This window comes from Dendrobates tinctorius, unplaced genomic scaffold, assembly GCF_039654945.1.
Source record: "Dendrobates tinctorius isolate UK_male_01 unplaced genomic scaffold, ASM3965494v1 ptg000173l, whole genome shotgun sequence".
Classification (NCBI taxonomy): Eukaryota; Metazoa; Chordata; class Amphibia; order Anura; family Dendrobatidae; genus Dendrobates; species Dendrobates tinctorius.
This window is the reverse complement of record NW_027361840.1, coordinates 2,280,888-2,306,275: the sequence shown is the minus strand read 5'-3', so window position 1 is coordinate 2,306,275 and position 25,388 is coordinate 2,280,888. Positions and strand designations below refer to the sequence as shown.

The 25,388-nt window shown below is 45.3% G+C and overlaps 1 protein-coding gene across 1 annotated transcript in view; it reads right to left on the bottom strand.

Moving 5' to 3' along the window:
* Positions 1-24,930, bottom strand: part of LOC141053917 (uncharacterized) — a 33,997-nt gene extending 9,067 nt beyond the window's left edge. The window contains exon 1 of the mRNA XM_073551086.1: positions 24,825-24,930. Within this exon, the coding sequence (XP_073407187.1) occupies positions 24,825-24,930 (106 nt within the window). The remainder of the gene's footprint in view (positions 1-24,824) is intronic.
* Between the last annotated feature and the right edge of the window lie 458 nt (positions 24,931-25,388).

The window sequence follows — 25,388 nt, the reverse complement described above, 5'->3', positions numbered from 1 at the left end:
GGTGTGTACTACTCCCTTCAGAGGAGAGCACAAACAGGCTCTAACCAGAGTAGAAAGAGAAGCTTCATTAAATAGTACAAGCAAAACGCCAGTGTCAACGTCTACAGTGAAGAGGCGACTCTAGGATGCTGGCCTTCAGGGCAGAGTGGCAAAGAAAAAGCCATATCTGAGACTGGCTAATTAAAGGAAAAGATTAATATGGGCAAAAGAACACAGGCATTGGACAGAGGAAGATTGGAAAAAAGTGTTATGGACAGACGAATCCAAGTTTGAAGTGTTTGGATCACACAGAAGAACATTTGTGAGATGCAGAACAACTGAAAAGATGCTGGAAGAGTGCCTGACGCCATCTGTCAAGCATGGTGGAGGTAATGTGATGGTCTGGGGTTGCTTTGGTGCTGGTGAAGTGGGAGATTTGTTCAAGGTAAAAGGGATTTTGAATAAGGAAGGCTATCACTCCATTTTGCAGCGCCATGCCATACCCTGTGGACAGCGCCTGATTGGAGCCAATTTCATCCTACAACACGACAATGACCCAAAGCACACCTCCAAATTATGCAAGAACTATGTAGGGAAGAAGCGGCAGCTGGTATTCTGTCTGTAATGGAGCGGCCAGCGCAGTCACCAGATCTCATCCCCATTGAGCTGCTGTGGGAGCAGCTTGACCGTATGGTACGCAAAAAGTGCCCATCAAACCAAACCGACAAGTGGGAGGGGCTTCTGGAAGCATGGGGGGAAATGTCTCCAGATTACCTCAGCAAATTAACTGCTAGAATGCCAAAGGTCTGCAATGCTGGAATTGCTGCCAAGGAGCATTCTGTGCCGAGAGCAAAGTGTGAAGGAGAAAATTATTATTTCAGATAAAAATCTTTTTTTCGAACCTTGTCAATGTCTGGACGAGATTTCACATTCATTTGGCAACTCATGTGATTAATAAAAGTATGAGATTTCATGGAAAGCACAAAATTGTCTGGGTGACCCCAAACTTTTGAACGGTAGTGTATGTCCTCCATCCCGGTATATGTGCCTCATCCTGATATGTAACCCTCATCCTGATATATGTCCCCCATCCCGGTATATGTTCCTTATCTTGGTACATGTTCCCCATCCCGGTATATGTTCCTTATCTTGGTACATGTTCCCCATCATGGTATATGTTCCTTATCTTGGTACATGTTCCCCATCCCGGTATATGTTCCTTATCTTGGTACATGTTCCCCATCCCGGTATATGTTCCTTATCTTGGTACATGTCCCCATCCCGGTATATGTTCCTTATCTTGGTACATGTTCCCCATCCCGGTATATGTTCCTTATCTTGGTACATGTTCCCCATCCCGGTATATGTTCCTTATCTTGGTACATGTTCCCCATCCCGGTATATGTTCCTTATCTTGGTACATGTTCCCCATCCCGGTATATGTTCCTTATCTTGGTACATGTCCCCCATCCCGGTATATGTTCCTTATCTTGGTATATGTTCCCCATCCCGGTATATGTTCCTTATCTTGGTACTTGTTCCCCATCCCGGTATATGTTCCTTATCTTGGTACATGTCCCCCATCCCGGTATATGTTCCTTATCTTGGTACATGTTCCCCATCCCGGTATATGTTCCTTATCTTGGTACATGTTCCCCATCCCGGTATATGTTCCTTATCTTGGTACATGTTCCCCATCCCGGTATATGTTCCTTATCTTGGTACATGTTCCCCATCCCGGTATATGTTCCTTATCTTGGTATATGTTCCCCATCCCGGTACATGTTCCTTATCTTGGTACATGTTCCCCATCCCGGTATATGTACCTTATCTTGGTATATGTTCCCCCTCCCGGTATATGTTCCTTATCTTGGTACATGTTCCCCATCCCGGTATATGTTCCTTATCTTGGTACATGTTCCCCATCCCGGTATATGTTCCTTATCTTGGTATATGTCCCCCATCCCGGTACATGTTCCCCATCCCGGTATATGTTCCTTATCTTGGTACATGTTCCCCATCCCGGTATATGTTCCTTATCTTGGTACATGTTCCCCATCCCGGTATATGTTCCTTATCTTGGTACATGTTCCCCATCCCGGTACATGTTCCTTATCTTGGTACATGTTCCCCAACCCGGTATATGTTCCCCATCCCGGTACATGTTCCCCATCCCGGTATATGTTCCTTATCTTGGTACATGTTCCCCATCCCGGTATATGTTCCTTATCTTGGTACATGTTCCCCATCCCGGTATATGTTGCTTATCTTGGTATATGTTCCCCATCCCGGTATATGTTCCTTATCTTGGTACATATTCCCCATCCCGGTATATGTTCCTTATCTTGGTATATGTCCCCCATCCCGGTATATGTTCCTTATCTTGGTATATGTTCCCCCTCCCGGTATATGTTCCTTATCTTGGTACATGTTCCCCATCCCGGTATATGTTCCTTATCTTGGTATATGTCCCCCATCCCGGTATATGTTCCTTATCTTGGTATATGTCCCCCATCCCGGTATATGTTCCTTATCTTGGTATATGTCCCCCATCCCGGTATATGTTCCTTATCTTGGTACATGTTCCCCATCCCGGTATATGTTCCTTATCTTGGTACATGTTCCCCATCCCGGTATATGTTCCTTATCTTGGTATATGTCCCCCATCCCGGTATATGTTCCTTATCTTGGTATATGTTCCCCATCCCGGTATATGTTCCTTATCTTGGTACATGTTCCCCATCCCGGTATATGTTCCTTATCTTGGTATATGTCCCCCATCCCGGTATATGTTCCTTATCTTGGTACATGTTCCCCATCCCGGTATATGTTCCTTATCTTGGTACATGTTCCCCATCCCGGTATATGTTCCTTATCTTGGCACATGTTCCCCATCCCGGTATATGTTCCTTATCTTGGTATATGTTCCCCATCCCGGTATATGTTCCTTATCTTGGTACATGTTCCCCATCCCGGTATATGTTCCTTATCTTGGTACATGTTCCCCATCCCGGTATATGTTCCTTATCTTGGTACATGTTCCCCATCCCGGTATATGTTCCTTATCTTGGTATATGTTCCCCATCCCGGTATATGTTCCTTATCTTGGTACATGTTCCCCATCCCGGTATATGTTCCTTATCTTGGTACATGTTCCCCATCCCGGTATATGTTCCTTATCTTGGTACATGTTCCCCATCCCGGTACATGTTCCTGATGCTGGTATATATCCTCCAAACCTGATATATGCCCCCATCCTGGTGTAGAGAGGTATGAAAAAATGTTTGTCCCCTTCCTGATTTCCTATTCTTTTGCATGTTTCTCACACTTTTTAGATCGAACAAATATAAATATTAGCCAAAAATAAGACAAATAATCACAGAATGCAGTTTTTAAATGAAGGGCTTTATTATTAAATATTAACATTTGCTCGGTGATCTGAAGCATTTAAGTGTCACAAACTTGCAAAAGAATCGGAAATCAGGAAGGGGGTGAACACTTTTTCACACAACTGCATAAACCACATGAGACACAGAGCGGGCTCTTCTCTTCATTCATTACAGGGTCTACATGCCACAGCTGACATGTGCTTCTAAAGGCTTGACACCTGCTATTCCTGCAACATCTGGAGCCATGATATAGACATGGACAGACAAAAATATCCATTCAGAATCCAGGAAAAGATGGGTGAATTTCAACTAATCTAATGAGCTAATTATCGACAAATGAACAATTTCTTTCTATTTCACGTATTTTCTATTTGACTGCAATGATGCTTTTTGGTGGACAATCCAATAAAGCACTACATTTTTTCTAAGAATTATCGTGACATTTTCTTTGGAGAATTTCATCTTGTAAGAAGTCGCAAATCAATTAATAAACAAAATATATATATCTAGCAGTCACATCTCGGCGTGCCACATGAAAGCGTGGATCCCGGCGGGGTGTCAGTGTGGGGAGGTTGAGCTGGGTACGGTTCTGTCTGTAATAGGAGACAGAGTGATTGACAGCAGGTGTCATGTGGCAGTCCGCCATCAGAGGTCACTGGAGAGCACCGACGGCAATGGTTATGTAACTGTCATATGAGGGTTACATAACTGCCAGAGGTCAAGGTGACTCTGATTGGGCGAAGGTGACTGTCAGGTGACAGAGGGCGGGGCTACCTGGACTGACTGGATAAATACTGAGGTGAGCTTCTAGAAGCTTCAGTCAGCCAGGGGAGCTCACAAAGAAGCAGGGTCTGTCACACAGAGGAGACCCCTCAGAGACTTTCTGACGGCAGAAAACGGTAACGGGGGGGTGACCCTACAGCACATTGGTCACAGGCAGAGACGGCCTGTGAGGGTCTGGTGTACGGTGGACTTTGTAGGGTGAAACGCCGTGGTGGATTGGCCTAGGGCAGCCACGGTGGATAGAGCCACGAAGTACGCCTGATGGAGAAAGTGAACAAGTGAAGGTGCCCGGGCCTGTCTGCAGTGGTAAAACAGTGTAAACCATCTGTCATATATGGTGCTGGTCGTCGTAAGGGCGGCCAATAAAAGCAAACCCTGTTGAATACATTTCCTGCCTCTGTCTCTTGCCTGTGGATGTCAAGAAGCGGGTCACCCCCATTCCTGTGAGTACAGCACACCTCCGCCGCCTACCAGCCACATCTCCTAAATACCCACAGCACGCTATCCTCCGCCCCAGCCTGCCACCAGTCTCTGCATTTGCGCTGCTGTTGTGTGGGCCTTGCGCCCATGTAGGTCGCCTTTAGCACATGGTGTTGGCTGGCCAGGACCACAAGTTCCACAGATTACCATAATACAGGAGACATCTGTTCAAACATGGGGAATTTACTGAACTTGATATGTACAAGGGATAGCGGGTGCACAGCCTTAAGCAGGGTTCTTTCACACTGTATCCTTCCTCTGTTGGCTACTTCAGGGCTCTGCAGCTTATCGTTTCGCCTGTATGTCACCATAACCCAGCTTCTAGGCCGCAGTCCTGATGAGCGAGTTTCTTGCTACTCACCCATCTGTTCTACGTCCTACCACTATAGACGTTCTGGATCTACCACTCGGAACCCCCGCTGGTCCCACGCTCTCAGTCCTCCTTAGGTCCATCACATTTGGCACTAGCAAGCTCTCAGGTTTCTAGTAACTCGGCGTCTCATCTGATATCGCCTTCAGGAAGGTCTCTCAGTAGCTCTCTTTACGATCTCACTATTCCTCACTCCAGTCTCTTCTCTTCCAGCTGTGGATCACTCCTTGGCAGCAATGCACACTTCTAACAACCCCAAATCTATCTAACTCTATTCAAGAAGCACAGTCCTGGTGTAAGGAGGTGGCAGACACGCTCCCCTGCCTTCCCTCTCTCCTTCCCTGTATGTGGTCATTTATGCGTGTTGTACTGTAATGTTTGCTATGTATATTAATGCATGTGCTGTGTTTGCCATGTTTTAATGTGTTACCAGTGTACCATGTAATATATAGATGTGTTTGGAGTAGGGAAAGATAGGGTTAATTTAGGGGACTGAGCCAGCAGCCTCCAAGCTGACAGGAAGTCCCTGTCTCCAGAGCAGAGGCAGGGCAGGCGTGCCTGTGGCAGGATATGCTCTACTGCTGGGAGCTTGCCTTACCCCTGAAGTGGACAGAGCAGCCAGGGGACCATTGGGCAGCATTCATAAGGACTGTATACGTGTCCTCTGAGAGACTTTCAGCTTCTGGGATCTCCCTGGGAGTTATGGACTTTGCTGCTGCAGCCATTGCTGTGAATTGGAACAAATCAGAAACCATTATCGTTTTGTTTACTACACCTTCATTAAAACCAAGTTGCCACTGTTGGGCCCTAAAGAGTGTGATGTGTGGTGCATCCATTTTGGCATGGAGTGGAGCCATCCATCTGAGGTAACCCACTGTGACCTGGGTGTGGGACTAGGACTGCCTTTTCATGTGCAAGGGGCCGGAGAGTGGACTGACTATGCCTTAGTGGACTCGCCCGCGACTACCACCATGTACCACCATTTTACATTTGGCGTAGTCGGCAGGATCGATTCAGCAGCCCTGAAACCCCAAGACTGACAAACAGAGAAGGATACGGGTCTGTGACCAGGGTGGGAGTAGCTGAGATGGCGTTCCCTGCAACTTTCCCAATTGGAACCAGACGAGAAGCTGAAAGTGATTTTGAGATGCTGATGGAGAAGACTCTCGAGCTTTGTGAATTGTTGTCCATCGTGAAAGAGTTGACAATGATTTTGAAATGTTGACCGCCGTGAGAGAGTCAAAGATGGCAGCTGACACTGACTGTAAAATGGTGCCGAACACTGGCAAGATGACAGAGGTCAGTGGCGTGGAAATGACGGAGGGTGCCGCCTTTCGTTGGCGTCATGCCAGAGATTTGGCGCCAGGAGAGAGAAGGCGGCACCCCATTGTGATGGATGCCCACCCAAAATGGGTGTGGGTGAAGAGAGAGTTCCCTTCCTCGCAGCAGAGTCTGGAAAAATGGGTGGAGCAGCAGGAAGTGACTCCACCCACGAACGGGAATAGTCTGGCAAAGAGAGACTACCTGTTAATGGAAGAAATGCCATTGCTGGACGTGATGGAGAGGCGCAGCACATCTTTCCATGGTGGCATTGGCCATCAGGACTGGAGGCGATCCGTGGCCTGGGCAGAGATCGGCCTGAGCTTTGAAGCCTGGTGGAGGAGTTTGAGGAATGGCATCCTTTCCGGCAGTCAGACAAGCGGCCAGTAGAGAATGAGGAACCCGGGGAACTGGAGAAGCGGAAGGAGCCCGGAGGACATTAGAAGCTGCAGGGTATTTGCTGCGGTCACCATCCCTGTATTCCATGGCCACGCAGGAGGACTGTCACCATGTAAGGGGGTGAACAGGAATAGTGCCAGCAGACAGAAATACGCTCTGGAGCCGGAACGATCAGGGCTGTCACCACTGTTGCAGGGGGGTGACTTGCCTGACGTGCCTGACTTGCCTGGGCGGGAAGAGCGCGAGCACCTGACCGAAGGGGGCATGTGGGACTTAAAAGGAGAGGAGCGCGGGAAGGGGAGAGACTTGGCGGGAAGGCGACTGCAGAGCAGGACGAAGGTTGACTCCCTCTCCTCATCTACTGCCACTGAAGCCAATCCTTTTCAGACTGTTCCCTACTTGAGTACTGTATCCAGTTCCTCCCCACGTACGAGACCCTTAACGGGTAGTGCAGCAGATTTAACGACCTTTCCTAAAGGCTGTGACTCTGTACGAGGCCTTGTCATACCTGCAGCCTGTACGACATCATGCTCCCGGCGTGTCGCGTCACGCTTCAATGACCCACAGCAGGAACTTTATCCGAAGTTTAATGGACCCAAGTTAAACGGACCCAAGACCAACGCAGCGGGATACTTTGGCACGGTCAGGAGACAGTGCATCTCGTTTTTACACCACAAAGGCAAAGACTTTGTTCATGGACTACAACGCTGTTGGGAACTGTACCAACCGTTCTCCAATAAGATCTTCAATCGATAAGTCCTTATCTTCACTTTTACTTTTATTGTGTTTATTTTATATTTCACTGCCTGTCTCAACACCTCCCTGCGCGGAAGATTTCCTTGAACTCATATTCAATAATTGCCTTAGTAAACCTTGTTAACCCCTTCTCTGCCTCCTGCTGTTCACTGCATCCGACGAACCTCTTACAAACAGATGCAGTGGCAGTGAGTAGGAAGTTTCTGTCCGAACGACCTACCGGCCTGACCACTGTTTCTTCACCCTCTGTGGCTCTGTCATCCTCTCTGGTCGCGCCCCGTCTCCACCGTCATCCCCGTTGTTGGTGGCATCTGTTTCCTCCCGGCCTGCACTTGTTCTGGCCGGTGCCAGTGCTGCGTATGTGGAGGAGCCCCGGAGGTCCGTTGCAGAAGAGGTTCAATGGATCCAGAGTGTGATCCGGGAAAAGAAGCGACAGGAATGCTGCATTGTCAGAGACTTGAAGCGCCCCGGCGGGGGAGTTGTAGCTGGCTAAATGACCAGCGGAGTGGTCTGGCACCTCGACTTGGCCAAAGGATATGGATTCATTCAGGAGGCCCAGACTGGAGAAAGGGTCTATGTGAATAGGCCTATGTCTAGGTAATATGATGACGATTATGATAATCCTAAAAATTGAATAGGATTATCATTATCATCATATTACCTGTTTATGGACTTTTGTATTTTGGTGCTTTCATGTCCGGGGAGCTGACCACATTATGGGGTATGTATCACATGATCTGTTTTTAAATGTTTTTAATCTTTGGGTGTTGCGTTGACTCTAATAAACTTTGCACTTTTGAATATTTAATTGGTGGTCCCAGATATGTAGCATGTTTCTTGGCTCTTCTTTTCACCCCCTGCTACATTGTTACACTGTCTCTCTCACTAAGTCCTCCCCTTGCGGGCAAATCCCAACACTTATAGTGGGGAAAAAAGTATTTAGTCGCCACCAATTGTGCAAGTTCTCCCACTTATAAAGATGAGAGCGGCCTGTAATTGACCTCATAGGTCGACCACAACTGTGAGAGTCACAATGAGGAAACAAATCCAGAAAATCACCTTGTCTGATTTGGGAAAATTTATTTTGCAAATTATGGTGGAAAATAAGTATTTGGTCATTAACAAAAGTTCATCTCTGTATTTTGTTATATATCCTTTGTTGGCAATGACAGAGGTCAGACGTTTTCTGTAAGTCTTCACACGGTTGGCGCACACTGTTGATGGTATGTTGGCCCATTCCTTCATGTAGATCTCCTCTAGAGCAGTGATGTTTTGGGCCTGTCGCTGGACAGCACGGACTTTCAAATCCCTCCAAAGGTTTTCTGTGAGGTTCAGATCTGGAGACTGGCTAGACCACTCCAGGAGCTTTGTTGCCCTGGCGGTGTGTATATACAGTATATACACACACATAAATGCATGACATTATTCACATGATGTGCTTTGTGCCTCCAGGGAACTGGATCCTTCACCCAGAGTTGGGTACAGAGGATCTAGACTTTGGGCCCCACCTACTGGAAAGACACTAGAATGGGGTATCCTGTAGCAAATATAACATTTATTGAAGGACAGGAATCTACAGTACAAGTAAATTTCGGTAGATTATTGAATGGTTATTGCAAAAATCAAAATCAAGCATCCAGACTCACACAGTCAGATAAATATATTTGCTTTATACCCACAAACACACCAGATAATACCTGTACAGAGGCAGATAATTGTAATGATTTGTGAATTACTTTAAAGAAACCCCAGATTACAGACCAAAGATTACATGACATTGAAGGGGATGTATTAGGTACAGACCCTATGGCTATGTTCACATGTTGCGTCGTTTTTGCAGCATTTTTTTTCTGCACGCAAAACCTGCTCTCTTGGCATTAAAGAAGCAACTACAAAATAACAGATTTTGCTTCGTTTTTTTGACGCGTTTTTGCTGCGTTTGTCTACTGCGGTTTTGTCAGTGTTCATTTGTCTCTTGTGAATGCTGATAAAGTTTAGGGCAGAAAAAAATAACCTAATTCAACTTCAGCAGGCTTTGGCAGCAAAAACGCAGCAAAACCAGACACCTGCGTCATTTTTTTTAGGCGTTTTTGCAGCATTTTTGCACTACCCATTGCTTTCGAAGGGTGAAAACCGCTCCAAAAAAGCTGAAAGAAGTGACATGCTGTATTTTGCAAAAATGCAGCTCTTTGACAAAATTCAGATTAAAAAAAAATAAGGTGCTTGCATGAGATTTCTGAAATCTCATAGACTTTGCTGGTACTGTAAACGCGGCTGAAAATTTGCCTTAAAAAAAAGCTGAAAAAATGCAGCATGTGAACATAGCCTATCGGTCACTTCTCCATAAAAGTACAACAGCCCCAAGCCAATAAGATAAATAAGAAGCGAAAAATGGAAATCCCTGGTGGAGCAACTTTAGGATCCTTATGACCCACAGTTAGGTACACCTGATGTATGAAGACGAACTGGCCCTAGAAATTGGGTACGATGAAAAGAATTGGTGCTTAGATCAGATAAGATACACAGCTAAGAGCCTAAATAAAAACAGCTCTTACCGACCTACTGAGGGTAAAGGCAAAATCCCTGCTCTTTCCACCCATGAATAAACCAGACGTCCCACTCCAGGTGATCGCTTAGGCCTCTTTCACACATCAGTTTTTCGCCGTCAGGCGCGATCCGGCTATTTTTACGAAAACCGGATCCGACGAAATGCAATGTTGGATCTGGTTTTTCCCCATTGACTTGCATTAGCGCCGGATCGCGCCGGATGGTCATGCGTTTCGTCCGGTTTTGGCCGGATCCGGCAATGTGTCGCAATCCAGCGTCTGGAAAAAACGGCAACTGTAACGTTTTTTGTCTCCGGCGAAAAAGCCGTACACGCTGGATCCGGCGCTTCCGGCTTTTTCACACAATGAAAGTCTATGAGCGCCGCAATGTGCCGGATCCGGTTTTTTGGTCTGAGCATGCTCAGTAGCCCTGCCCACAGCAAACATATATAAAACCATGACTGTGGGACCCTCAGCCACAGCCAACATGCCACCCAAGAGAGGAGCCAGCCGCAGGAGATGGCAGGAGATAACTGCACCACCAGCACCACCACCCCAAATGGAGCGAAGGGACCATGGTGACCATGCGGAGGGGAGTCCACCAGCAGATGACAGACGGTAATTATCAAATCTCCCATTCCTCAAAACTAGGGCCATGGAATATCAATATATTCAGTGGCCCTTTGTTTCTCTTTATTCACCAGCAGAAGACGCCCTATTGATGCAGCAGCACCGGCAGCACCAGCAGCAACAGCAGCAGCAGCAGCAGCAGCAACAGCAGCAGCAGCAGGAGTGGAGACTGGCCAGCAGGAGGACACCACATCTTCTTCTGGGAGCCCTCCCTCACATCGTCAGCGTTTGACGGTAAGTTTGTATTTCCAAAATCCATCATATCGGGAATATATGTCTATTCATTGGCTTTTATTTCAAAACAGGAATCACAAGCTGAAGAGGAGCTCCCAGAAGAAGAAGGAAGGGGTGGACAGACACCTGGAGTGGGCTCACAAATGGTAAGTTTCCTGCATCAAATACAGAAACACAGCATCACACTACACACAACACATTGAACACAATGTAGCGCAGATATCACACAGCAAACACATAAGCCTACATCCAAACATAATTTTTTTGCTTTTCTTTTCTAGTCTTCCCAATCTGGTGCTCGGCCAAGAGGTCCTCGCAGTGCCTCCAAGGGTCGTCGGCGACAGCGACGCGGCAGTCACCAGCGTGTAAGTATAATATTTTTGCTTTGTTTTTTTTGCACTTTTTATTTCATTTCTTTAAGTCTGGAGGCTAATTATGCTATTTTTCTTTTTTTCTTTAACAGCCGTCACAGCGTGCTCCCTACTCTGACGGTGAGGATGGAGGGATTGATGTGGACCACCTCATCGATCTTGTTAGAGAAAGAGCTGCTTTGGAATATGGCTGACCGCCGGCATGCTGATCTAATTGTGACCCGACGGCTCTGGGAGGAAATCTGTTCGCTCCTTGTGGACCGCTGGGAGGACCTTGATGCTCGGGCCCAGATTCAAGAGCGTAAGTATATACAGTTTCAGCTGCTTGATGTCAAGCAGTGTTTCCCGAACTCCAGTCCTCGTGGTACCCACGGGTCATGTTTTCAGGCTTTCCTTTTGAGCAACACTATGGAAATCCTTAAAACATGACCCCTGGGGACCACGAGGACTGGAGTTTGGGAAACACTGATGTTGTATACTAACCACTTTGTGCTTTCTTGTTTCAGGGGAGAGAATTGTGAAGCGGTGGCGGTCTGTGAGGGATCGTTTCAAGAAGGAGTTCAATAAAGAGATGCGGGCCCCGAGTGGATCTGGTGGACGCAGGAGCAAGTACAGGTACGCCCGAGCCCTGTCGTTCCTCCAATGGTCACCAGAAGGTAAATATTACACACCCCATGTCAAAAAATAATTTTTACATGTCTAATTTTTTTCAGCCAGCGCCATGCCATGTCACTATATTAATTAAATTTTTTTCTCTTTATTCCACAGCACGGTGACCAGCACTCGGGAGCCTGCACGGTTGGACCCTTCTGCAGCGATCCCTGAGGAGACCGGCACAGAGGGACACTTCAAGCACCCCGGCACATCTGCACCTTCCCAACCTTCCCTCACATTCGATCCATCTCTCCCATCCACCAGCGCAGGAGCATCATGGCCACCTACATTACATGAAGCTGCTGGTGAGGAGAACGCTTTCCCTTTACCTCACCCTTCTGCCCCTGCCACCTCTAATACACCTGCGGGTACTGGGCGGCAGCGGCAGAGGGGTCAGGAAAAGAGCTATGCCCCAGAGTTCTTGCATCTGAATGCATCTTTCCAGAACTGTCTCAAAGTCTTGTCAGAGCAAATCTCCGTAGGCTTTCAACAGCTCAACTCCGGCATTCTGGAGTTGAAGACACTTCTGCAAACAATGCATTCAGAAGCAAGATCTTCTCCAAACCACACCTTTTTCAGGTCTGTTGTGGAGCGCATGACAATGCTATCTCCTACCCAGCAGATGCATGTAATGCATTCGTGCCACGGTGCTCTACAGCAGGTTACCTCCCAACCTCCACCTCCCACCACAGTAGTTCCTCGACCTGCACCCCCTCCAGCCACTGTCCCTCTTCCCCCTCCTATTCCTTACCAGCCACCTCCTCAGTACCAGACACCTACCCAGTACCAGCAACCTCCCCAGTACCAGCAACCTCCCCACTTCCAGCAACCTGCCCCTTACCAAGCTCCTTCCCCGTACCAAACTCCGTCCCCCTACCACTTCCCAACCACATCATCTGCTACTCCAGTCCCTGCCCAACCCATCACTCCACCACCCACCACCTGTTCTGCTACCCACATGTCCACCCATTCTCTTGCTTTTTCCACCCCTTCACCTCTAACTGTTCCTTCCCCACCACGATCCCAGTCCTCTCTACACACTCCCAGTGTCGAAGTGTCCCGCAGCCCCTCCAGCAGTATTTCCACCCCACACTACACTAACTTATAAATGTGTGTCTTCAAATAAAAATGAAAAGTTTTTTGGGACATTTACAGTTTAATAAAAAACAAAAGTTTTCAATAAAAGTTAAATTATTGGTTTACACTGGTTGTCTGTGTTTTATTTCTGCGGCAAAGTATGGTTTAAAAAAAGGTTAAGTACAGGGTAGACAAAAGGTCAAAAGGTATACAAAACAAGGTACATAACAGTGGGTAAAAGGTAATTAAATTTTACCTTTTGCCCACAGTTGTGTTCCAGGTTGTGCTTTACACAAAGTATTTCACCTTTTACCAAAAGTTGGGTATCTTGTTGGCGATTTCCTAACAATGTACACAACTTTGGTTAAAAGGTGAAAGACTTTGCCTAACACACAACTGTGGGCAAAAGGTAAAAATAGTTAAACCACGACAAGATAGACAACAAGATAGCCAACTTTGTTTGGAAAAGGTATATACTGTTGGTACAGAAGGTACACAACTTTGGTTAAGGGCAGAAAATTATTAAACTCTATCATCCTGCCAGTCTATTCTGCCTTGGGGTGACAAAGTATTGTGCAAAATTGTCCCTCATTCGTGACACCGTCACAAAACTTCGATTGGTAATGTTGTGGTAATCTTGCAAGGTGCTTTCTTCCGAGTCCTCAATGGAAATGGGTTCCTTGCACATAACAAAATGTAGTACCACGCAAGCTTTGATCTCCTCGTCCACAGTTTCTGTCTTGAGGTTGATCGCAGTCAATAGGACCCGCCATTTGGCTGTCAGAATACCAAAGGTACATTCCACCATTCTTCTTGCTCTTGTTAGGCGGTAATTAAAAATGCGTTTTGTTCTTGTCAATCCTCTGCTACAGTAGGGTTTCAAAAGGTGTTCTGACAGCTGGAAGGCTTCATCCCCTACACAGACAAATGGCATAGGTGGACCAGATGTTTGCGGCAGCGGTCTAGGTGGTGGGAACTGGAAGGTGTTTCCATATAGTTTACGCCCCATGGCAGACAGTTTGAAAACTTGAGAGTCATTGGAGCAGCCACAGGCCCCAATATCAACAGCAATAAATTTGTATTCGGCATCAGCGATGGCCATGAGGACAATGGAAAAATATTTCTTGTAATTGAAATATTCCGATCCCGATCCGGCTGGCTGGCTTTACAATGCGGATATGTTTCCCGTCCACAGCGCCCAAGCAGTTCGGAAACTGACATATCTGTTGAAACTTTTCTGAAATTTCAATCCACCTCTCTGTTGTGGGCTCTGGTAAAAACTCTTCAGCTAAGGAGTCCCACAGTGCACGGCATGTGTGCTTCACTATTCCAGATATGGTGGAAATCCCGAGTCTGTACTGGAAATGCAGTGACGAAAGGGATTCTCCAGTTGCAAGAAATCTGTGGGGAATTAAAAAACAATAAATTAGTTAAAAATCACAGCATTGCATACCAAAACTCAGCTCTAACACTTGGAGATACAAACTACCACCAACAAGATTGCAGTGAAAGTGTGCTCTGATGCGAGCATATCCAATAAATGTGTCTTACCTTAGAGTCACCATCAGATGCTCTGCGGGTGAAACGGAGAAGCGGCAATAGGTGTCCGATTTTCTTATGAGGTGTGCAATGCGCTCCACCAAGTAATCAAAATTCTCCATTTTCATCCGAACATATGCCAAAAATTTCTCCGGGTTTCGTCTAAGGTCCATGCAGAGTGTAGAATAGACCCCACGCGTCATTCTCTTGGCTGTGATGGGGTGGATCCACAAACGGCGTCGCTGATGCCTGATGCGCTGCTGTCTCGCTCTCTCCTTCTCCAGAACAATCACCCTCAAACGGTTCGCCTCCGCTGTAAAATCCAACAAATTCTTCAAAATATTTGCAATCACAACATCCATCTTCGCCAGTCACTTGCTCTTCTCTCCAGCCTGCAGTTTCTCCTCTACAACCTGTCAAAGATGGGCTGTAGGAACACGGTATATATAGATTTCAGCAGCCAATCCCGTTTCAAAACCCCCAAGGGGTGTTTTTAAAAAACGGATCCGGCGTAATCCGGTGGAAAACGGATGGAAAAACGGATGAGACGGATCCGGTTTTTTGTCTGATGACCAAGACGGATCCGGCAGAAAACCGGATCCGTCACATCCGGTTTTACATAACATTTGCAAGATCCGGCGCTCCGGCGCGATGCCGGATTGCGCATGACGGCGAAAAACTGATGTGTGAAAGTAGCCTAATCTGGGCAGCTAGACTTGTTTTGTGCTCCCAGCTACTGGACTTGACTATGACAAACTTCAAGGGGACTCATGAGCAGAAAGGATCGACATCTCCGTACATGAGAACCACACCAACATCTGGACAAACCAGACTACCGTGAGAGAAGACATATGGAGGTTATGTGGTCATGGTAAGATAAGGGCCCTGTGGGCGTGGCTGTGGAGTCAGTAAGCCAAACCTGTGACTCTGACTCCAACTCCGACTCCACGACTCCGACTCCCACATATATTGCTTATATTTAAGTGAAAAATTTATTGTAGTACAATGTGAACATCAGACATTAAATCATTTTTATGATACAATAATCAAGATATTTAGATAGAACATAATATTTTTTGGAATACAACTTTAGAACACAAAAAACTGTAATAAATTGTAAATATGTAATACACTATTTAATATCGATTACATATATATATACAGTATATATATAACACTATGTAATAAACTATAAGTGGCAAAAAGCAGTTTTCAACAAAAACATATTAAATAGCATTTGTGCAGTCTATGAATTTGTTCTAAGAAATAGAATTGCCTCCATCAGATCCTCCTTCATAGATGACCTCACATCTGACCTAATAATTTTAAGGCTAGAGAACAACCTCTCTACACTAACTTGGGTTGGAGGCAAAGACGTAACCGCATGGGCAACATCTATAACAATTTCCGGGTATAAAGGAATTGCCTCATGCACAGTCAGTTTTGATGAATGGTTGAATTTTTCTATTTCTTTGCGAGCAAGTGAAACATTTTGCTGAAATATGGTCAATCTGCTTGCTATAGGAGATGGAGTGAAATCTTTTTCCTTGCGGCAATGCTTTGCCTGCTCCATGTCATCCAAATACTTGTCAAAGTCAAATCTGATGAGGCTGAAGATATGGCAGCAGTAGCACTGTCAGGACCCGAGTCCTCTTGCGCCTGGCAGTTCTCCTGTAGGCCACTCTTCCTAACTGTTACCTCAGGCAGAGCTTCTTTTCCTTTAGTAAGCTGTTGATTATTAAGCAGTATACGATGACTTGGGTCCACATAAACAGCTGCCAGAAAAATTTTATTTTCCAATAGCTGTGTCTCTCTCCGTTTCATTGAAGCAGAAATGCCGTCTGCGATTAAACAGCAAAATAGCAAGTTCTTCCACTCCCTCATGAAAATGCCAGGAGTTAAATCCTCAGCTTGTAATTTTTTAGTCACGGTAAATGGGTAATTAAGCAATTCCTTCAATTCAGCCACCTGTGTCCATTGACCTTCATTTAGGGTTACCTGAGGGTTCGCCATATCTATAAGAAACGGTTTTAGTTCAAGCAATCGCTCAATCATTAAATAAGTGCTGCCCCACCGAGTGGCTTGATCAACAATTGCCCTTTTCCAGAACGTCTCTTCAAGATGGAATCAATTTTAGGGGTTCTGGCGGCAATAACCAATTTCCTCACTTTTCCAATCAGATTTCCAGCATGTCCCTCTTGCAGACTCTCTCTTATTGCCAGCTGCAGCGTGTGCACAGCACAGCGCATGTGATGAATAGGAAAGTGTTTTGAAGCAGCTTCAACAAGATCATCAATTTCAACAACATAATTTTGCTGTTCTTCTGTTGTAATATCTGTTTGTTCCTCAGTTACATGAACAGCACTGTGGCCTTCCATCTCAAACATACTGAATCCTAAATGTTCCTCTAGCTGTTGTTCATTACTCTCATCAGTGTAATTGTACTTATGTTTGAAGCATTGTCCGTTACAATAGCAAGAACCTGTTCTTTTTTGAGTTTGTAATCTTGCAGAACTTTTTCCACTAAGGTCTGGAGAAACTGGCTGCTGTGATGAGCTTTAGTATCTGTTACTGCCAGCGTGTTGGTAACAATTTTTGTTGTCACAAACATATCGAATATTGATGGCAAAATAGTTCACTCTGTGACGTGTGCAGGCGTCCAATGTAAGAAACATGAAGCGTCTTGAGAGTCTTTTTAAGATCTTCCTTTTGTTTAAGGGCTTCTTCAATCACTAATTTTCTAATACTTTCTCTTTCCAGAGAAACACCAAGTTTGCGGCCATGTCTCCATTAAGAGCTGTAAAAGCTGGTCGTGCAAATAATGATAATCGTACACCGTCCTTCACAACAAGCTGGAGGAGCCGTCTGTTAGACACATCTGCTGTCATTGTTACAGTAACTTTGTCACTTACAAAATATCTTGTTAATGATGTTTTAGACGCTCTTTCCTCATCCTTTGCCTGGCAGGAAGTGTTAGTCTGTGTGCTACCCGGCTTTCATTCTTTTTGGTACAGATAAGATATGGATAGACAGATATGGATATATAGATAGAGCAGATTTCTAATCTGCTTTTGATATTGAAAACATTATCTATGAGCTCAAAAACCTTTCAGGTGATAGGGTGTTTTAAAATCTGATCTGCTTTTGCAGCTGAAAAATGTATCCACAAAAAATGCAGCAAAAATGCTGTGTGTGAATCTAGCCTTAGATCAGGAATAGAACAGCCATTTATAGGACATTTCATAACTTTCCCAAATTCCTATGAAAAAATATTCAGCACATCCTGCATTGAACTACTGTACCCAATTTATTATATATTTTAGGAGTCGGAGTCTGTACATTTTATACTGACTCCAACTCCGACTCCGACTCCACCAAAATGAGCACCGACTCCGACTCCACGACTCCGACTCCACAGCCCTGCGTAACACTGAAGGGGAGTGTGCCTTAATCCAACTAATAAAGCCCTGACACCTGCCGTCTACATGGAAAAGGTTGGAGAAAGCCCGAATACATGCCAGCGCAAGAAGGGAGTCTCCGAAACGATCCTTTGACTCTAGCATCTATGTGTATGAGACAGGAGTCCCCCGAGGAGTTCCCAATGAATTTCAATCCAGTAATCAAATAACAACTGGGTGGGAGTCTACAATTCAGTGGGTGACCATAAATGAGAATGCTGATTGGATAAACTACAGGGTGGGTCATTTATATGGATACACCTAAATAAAATGGTAATGGTTGGTGATATCAACTTTCTGTTTGTGGCACATTACAATATGGGAGGGGGAAAACTTTTCAAGATGGGTGGTGACCATGGTGGCCATTTTGAAGTCGGCCATTTTGGATACAACTTTATAAATGGCCCACCCAGGTCTATCCATACAAATGGCCCACCCAGTACACCTACTATGAGCAGCAGAGATCTGTTCATTACAGCCGAGATGCTATTAAAGAGAAAGCTGAACAACTGGAGCCCACCAGTCTGATGGCATGGTAGAATAGGATGGCTCTATATATGTCACTAGTAGACATGGAAGGTGTCTGTTACATGGTTGTTTTATTTTGGTATTTTTATTCCCAATAATACAGCGCCAAATGGAAGTATAACCAAGGCCTTGGAGGCATAGACAGCACTTTCTGAAGAATTGGCTGACAATTCTGGCTGTAATGGGTGGCATGACACTGATTAAGGAATGTGCCACTGACTGTAGCGCCCAGCAATCTCATACTCTGGGTTAAGAGTTAAGTGATGTCTAACCCTCTTATCAAACTGCTGCGTGCCAGTGTGGCACAGGAAGGTGCTCTTAGTTATAATAATAATCTTTATTTTTATATAGCGCTAACATATTCCGCAGCGCTTTACATTTTGCACACATTATCATCACTGTCCCTGATGAGGCTCACAATCTAAATTCCCTATCAGTATGTCTTTGGAGTGTGGGAGGAAACCGGAGTACCCGGAGGAAACCCACGCAAACACGGGGAGAACATACAAACTCCTTGCAGATGTTGTCCTTGGTGGGATTCGATCCCAGGACTCCAGCGCTGCAAGGCTGCAGTGCTAACCACTGAGCCACCGTGCCGCCCAACTTCCTCCACACCCACACTCTCTGCTCCTCTGTCTGCTGGGCGACTACATGCGTGCCAAACAGGCAGTGTTGCTCCGCCCCCTTTCCTGTTATGATTGAGTCACCGAGGAGGAAAAAACAAAACACAAGCTCAGCCCAGAAAATCAGAGAGGTTGGAAGCTAGCGGATTGCAGACCCTTAATCCTATAACACAACTAGCAGTAGCCGTGGAGTGTTCCTACGGTGATCCTAGACACCTCGTCACAGCCAGAGATCTAAATAAGCCTAAAGAGAGAAAAGGGAAAAACTGACTGCCCCAGAGCAGACCCCAAAGCAATAGGCAGCCCCCAACATATAATGACGGTGAAACAAGATGAAAACACTAACACAGATAGAAAGATATGTTGAGCAAACGATGGGACCCAAGCTAACTAAAAAGGACAGGACAGAAAAGCTGCTGTCTGGAATCCGAGAAAACCCTGCTAAAAATATTACCAACACAACTGATAAGCAAAAAAGACCCTGAAGTCACTAGACTTCAAACCCTATGTCAGCACTCAGAATATTCTGAAAGCAGAGCAAAAGAGAACACTGATCAAGGAATAAGAATCCAGCACACCTCCGGCCGGTGATGGCTGAACTAAAAAAACAAGGTACACAAAACCAAAACTAATAAGTTCAATAGCAGAGCAAAAACTTATCTTTGGGAAGCAGGAATCAGACTGGACTCCAAGAATCCAGCAGAGAAATCACCAGCCACTCAGAAGGGCGTCGGCTGCCTTATATCCAGTCTGAAATTCCTGTTACCCAGTCACAATCAACCTGATCAGGTGTTTGTTTTCTTTCATCCAAATCAGCCTCACTACCTTCCTTCACCAGAAGAGGGAGATCCTCGGACACAAAAGGTGAATGAACAGATGAGCTCACACCACTTTCCCCCATCCAGTCCCCACATGTTGGCATCCACTGTCCTCAGTGTGTGCGGCACCATTAAAAAGACGCCATCAATAACCCTACAGCAGACATTATATATTACTCCTCAACCCCCATATGGTGAGCAGATGGTTTCCAGAGGCAATACTTCTACCTCTGCAAAGGAGCCTCCTGAACCACTGCAAATAAATCCCCAGTTACCAACAAGTGGTGTAATTCCTCCTGCTGGTGTTGTACCCAGCACTGCTGAATTTAATAAAGAGGATACTGAGGTCCCTGTAGCTCCTACTTTGCCCCATGTGGCCTCTGCTGTTTTGGCCACAGCCATGTCACATGGAGCTGAATCAAATAGTGGTTGAAGGCGTGTATCCAGCTCATTCTCGTCTGGGTCCTCACACCGACGCAGCAAGCGTTCCAAGCATGTGCGTCAGATGTCCAGATCTCACAGGAGGGGCTCCTGGTCTTGGTCCTCAAGATGGTGCTCTCCCTTATCATCGGAATCTTCGAGGACATCTGCAAGTCCCGCTCCCCGGTCTTGTTCTCGTAGGGAGAGACATGAGCCAAGGGCTACATCCAGGGCTTCCTGCCTGGCCGAGCTGGGAGCATCATCTAGTGATCATCCATTAGCAGGAGGCTGCATTCCCAGATGGGACCCTGAACTAAGGTGACCTCACCACTGTCACCGTGAGAAAAAGTCTCACTGTGCAGCAATGAGCTCAGTGAGTTCATCGCAGTTCACAGTGAGAAATTTCAGTGAGGTCACTGCATATCAGCCCGGCTGGGATCGCAGCCTCAGTGAACTACGGTAACCTCGCAACAGCTCATTCCTCAGTGGTTTTATGCTTGTGCAGCCGCATCTTGGCATTGTCAAGGTAGAAAACTATTTATCACCCACATGGATTACAGCATGGGACAGAACGTTGGACTGGTGTAGGATATGGTTGTTTTTTACTTTTGTTTTTTTTACAGGAAACCATGGCTTCAATGAAATGGGTGTTAGGTGAGTATTTTTGTTGTTTATTATTTTCTGTTCTTTTACAGGAGGTGATGATTTCAATGGAATGGGCGTTAGGCGAGTATAACTGTGTTTGATATTTTTAATTAAAAAAGTAAAAAAGTGTGCTCTTTTCAAATAGAGGACATTATTCTTTCTGTGTGTTCATTTACAATATCACTATAGGATTAGTAATGGATAGGTGTCTTATAGACACCTCTCAATTACTAACCCGTCGGATTGATGTCACCTGAGAATATAAAGATGACATCAACCCCACAATTATGAACCCCACTTGCCACCGCTACAGGGCAAGTGGGAAAAGCTGAGCAAAGCCCCAGAGTTGGTGCATCAAATAGATTAGCCTTTTCTGGGGCGGCTGCAGGTTGCTATTTTTATGCTAAGGGGGGGCAATATTCACGGCACCTTACCAGCCTGAGAATACCAGCCCCCAGCTATCTTCTTAAACTTGGCTGGTTTTCAAAGATAAATTTTAAATTATTTATTTAAATAATAATTTTTAAAAAATGGCGTGAGACCCCTCTATTCTTGATAACCAACCTTGATAAAGCTGACAGCTGAGGGTATCAGCCCACAGCTGTCAGTTTTGCCTGTCTGGTTATCAAAAATACAGCGGAACCCATGCCATTATTTAATTTGTTTTATTCATAGCGGAGGCACCAGCTGATGAACTCTCCAATCAGCTGCGCCTACTCACTGTTATCAGCAACTGCAGATGTAGACTGATGGGAGTACTAGTCCCATCAGCCGACGTCTGTGACAGGAGGTAAAATGTTTACCTCTGGTCGCAGCTGCGGTCTCACACTGTCATATGACAGTGTGGGAACCGCAGCTCTCTGACTGGTGGTATTAATCTTACCTCTGATCAGAGGCAGTGTTTGCCGCGCAGTCATGCTCATGACATTGTGGCAAACATATGGTGTTTGGGCCCGTCATTCACGTAAATGGGGTCCGGGTACTGTTCTGGTACCTGAACAAAACTTTTTTTTAACTGTTTGGCCAATCTTGTCGGACCCAAAAAACAGGGGTTCACCCATCACTGCTTGTGTTGTCTCCTTGCTAGCAAGCCAACAAACAACCTTGCGCTTAAATCAGTTGATGATTTGGGTCCTGACTTGGTTGAACAAGTCTCACGATTCGACTGGCGACTGACCTGGGACCAGGGGCACCTTTCCTGGCCCTAACACTAAGTGGCATCCTAGCTCGCCCTATTGCCCAGGATACTTCAGATGGCAAAGATGCCGGGGCCTCCTCCCTTGCCTTATCTCCTAGATCAGCCCTTAGTCTGTCCATTTCCCCCGCACAGGAAGAAGGGCGCTACTGTTCACCGCAGTACACCAACCCGACAGACAGGGTAACAAGACAAGGGTAAACTGAAAACTCCACACACACAAAATATACACTCACATATAACAGAGGTATTCACCAGGGTGTGTAGGGAGGGGGAAGAAAGCAAAACAGGGAAGGATAAGGAATTACCAAGTGTACAAACAAGACAACAGTCGCTTATAAACTCGTCCAGCACTACTTCTCAAAACTAACTTCTCCCAATCCAATGTCATGCAGTAATTGCTAACTCTGATGAGGACTTGGTAATCGAGCCCAGATTTTATAGGGAGAAGGAGTGGCTAACCGAGCACAGCTGAATGCCGGAGTTTCCAACATGGCTGATTAACCCATGTTCTGCTGGAAGAAATAAACATGTTTAATACACTGGAGAAGTGCTCCTTCTCAGCTTAGTAGGAGCCACCAGACGTCTTCTGGCTCTGCTCCGTTGTGGTAAGCCCTTGACAACAAGTTTCCGTAACACTCAGCACAAGAATATTTTTATATATTCTGTTCTTGGGAAAACCCCTTTAACAGTGAGGTTAAAGATATCAGAATCTTCTAACCATCTAGTGTGTACGAGGGGCGATCCAAAAGTAATGAAATCGGTTATTTCTATTGCACACAGAAATTAAAATAAAATGTTTTCTTCTCTCTTAGGTACCCACTAGTCCAGGAAAAAAAAAATCACTTAAATAGGCCACGATTCCCGGGAGCTACATTCATTTGAATATGAACTGCCAAGGAGTGAACATCAAAATGGAAAAAAACGAGCTCAGAGCTGTCATCAAATACCTCTGCTTGAAAAAAATGTCTACCAAAGACCTACACAGCGACTTGGTGGAAACATTGGGGGACTCTTCTCCATATTCCACAGTTGCACGCTGGGCCAAGGAATTTAAGCTGGGAAGAACATCGACGGAAGATGAACATCGCGAAGGACACCCATCCACGTCCCTCAATGAAGAAAACGTGAAAAAAGTTGAAGAAGTTGTGTTGGCAGATCGAAGAATGATTATCAGGCATGTAGCTGAGGTCACAGGGATCTCATATGGCAGTATTCAAAGAATCCTTGAAAAAGAATTGCATATGAGAAAGGTCTCCGCGCATTGGGTGCCATAAATGTTAACCGACGAGCAAAAGAAGAAACGAGTTGACATTTCAATAGCAAATCTCGAAAAGTTCCAAGCAGACAAGGAGAATTTTTTGTCACGTTTTTTGACCATGGATGAGACCTGGATCCACCACTTTGATCCCGAAACTAAACAACAATCGATGACATGGAAACGAGCCGACAAAACGACGCCGAAGAAATTCAAAGTGTCAAGCTCAGCAGGGAAGGTTATGGCGTCCGTTTTTTTGGATACTGAAGGAATAATTAAGGTGGACTATTTGGAGAAGGGAGCCACTATTATTATGGGCTCCTACTACGCAGAACAAATAAGAAGATTGCAGGAGGCTATCAAGGAGAAAAGGCGCAGCAAACTGCGGGCTGGAGTGCTGTTTCACCAAGATAACGCACCGGCTCACAAAGCTGCAGTTGCCATGGCTACCTTTCAAGAAGCGGGCTTTGAACTGGTGGAACACCCCCCCTATTCACCAGATCTAGCCCCCAGTGACTTCTTTCTCTTTCCTCGGCTCAAGGAACACCTCCGGAGCAAGAAATTTGACGACAATAGCGACGTGATAACCGCTGTTGGGGAGATTTGAGGGTCAAGATCAAGAATTTTTTTCGAAGGGAATTCTAAGTTTAGAAAAGAGATGGACTAAATGTATAGACTTGTTAGGAGACTATGTAGAAAAATAAAACATTTTTTTGACTATATTCATTGTGTTTATTATTGATTATCATTACTTTTGGATCGCCCCTCATATGTGATAATCTTCAATCTCTCCCTAAAGTCTGGATTCAAACGTCTGATGCTTTTGTTTTCTTGGATATTAAATCACTGGCAGAGATGTCTCAGAGCAGATTTCTTCTCTCCCCATATAAAGAAGAGATAAACCTATGGCCGAATGTTAACTTCTATGAAGTAATCGGAAGAGACAGCTGTGAGCAGACTCCGGTATAGCTGTGTCTACACGAACATCACTACATACAGTATGTGTCTAATAACAGCTAATGGCTCCATAGTCCCAAAATTGGACACATCCTCATCGTCATCAGTAGTGACAGTAGATGATAGAGATATCGGCTCCGGTCACGCTCCTCACCACCATGTTCTCGCTGTATCTTACAACCATATTATAGCTGCACTGCGGTGTTATCATAGAGCACTATCACATTATCACCAGATATCACCTGTATTTATCTGAATGGGGAAATCTACGGCTGAAGAAACGGAGAAAACACAAAACATAAAACCTCCAGCTCAGAACTGTCCGGTTTGGAGATTGAGGAGAACGTGACTCTTCTCTGCTTTATTTAGTGATGGCTCCTCACCAGGGTGGTTACCTGTGGGACCGTCCTCTGTGCACCGCTCATCACCCCGCACATCACACTCTTCTTTCTCCATTACGGCTGCAGAACTAAGATTCATCAGATCTTCACCAGATTTCATAACTGTGAAAGAAATAATAGAAAAGTTATAGATGGAAAGAAAAGTCAACATAACTGGAGAAAAAAGACAATGGACCGCACATCTAAAACTAATACAGGTGCCTTCTCATAAAACTAGAATATCATCAATATGTTAATTTATTTAATCTCTTCAATACAAAAAGTGACTCTCCTATATTCTATAGAGTCATTACACACAGAGTGATCTATCTCACGGGTTTATTTCTGGTAATGTTGATATTATGGCTTACAGCCAATGAGAACCCAAAAGTCATTATCTCAGGAAATATTGTGGTATTTCCTGAAGAAGGAGTCATATGGACTCCGAAACGCGTTGAATAAACCACTATTTTCTTCTTCACTATGTCTGGTTTTGAATTTGCTGGCAGTGCGGATTACAATCCACAAATCTTCCTATATAACAATTCTGTTATGGTCGTAGGCCGACCCGTGGAACTG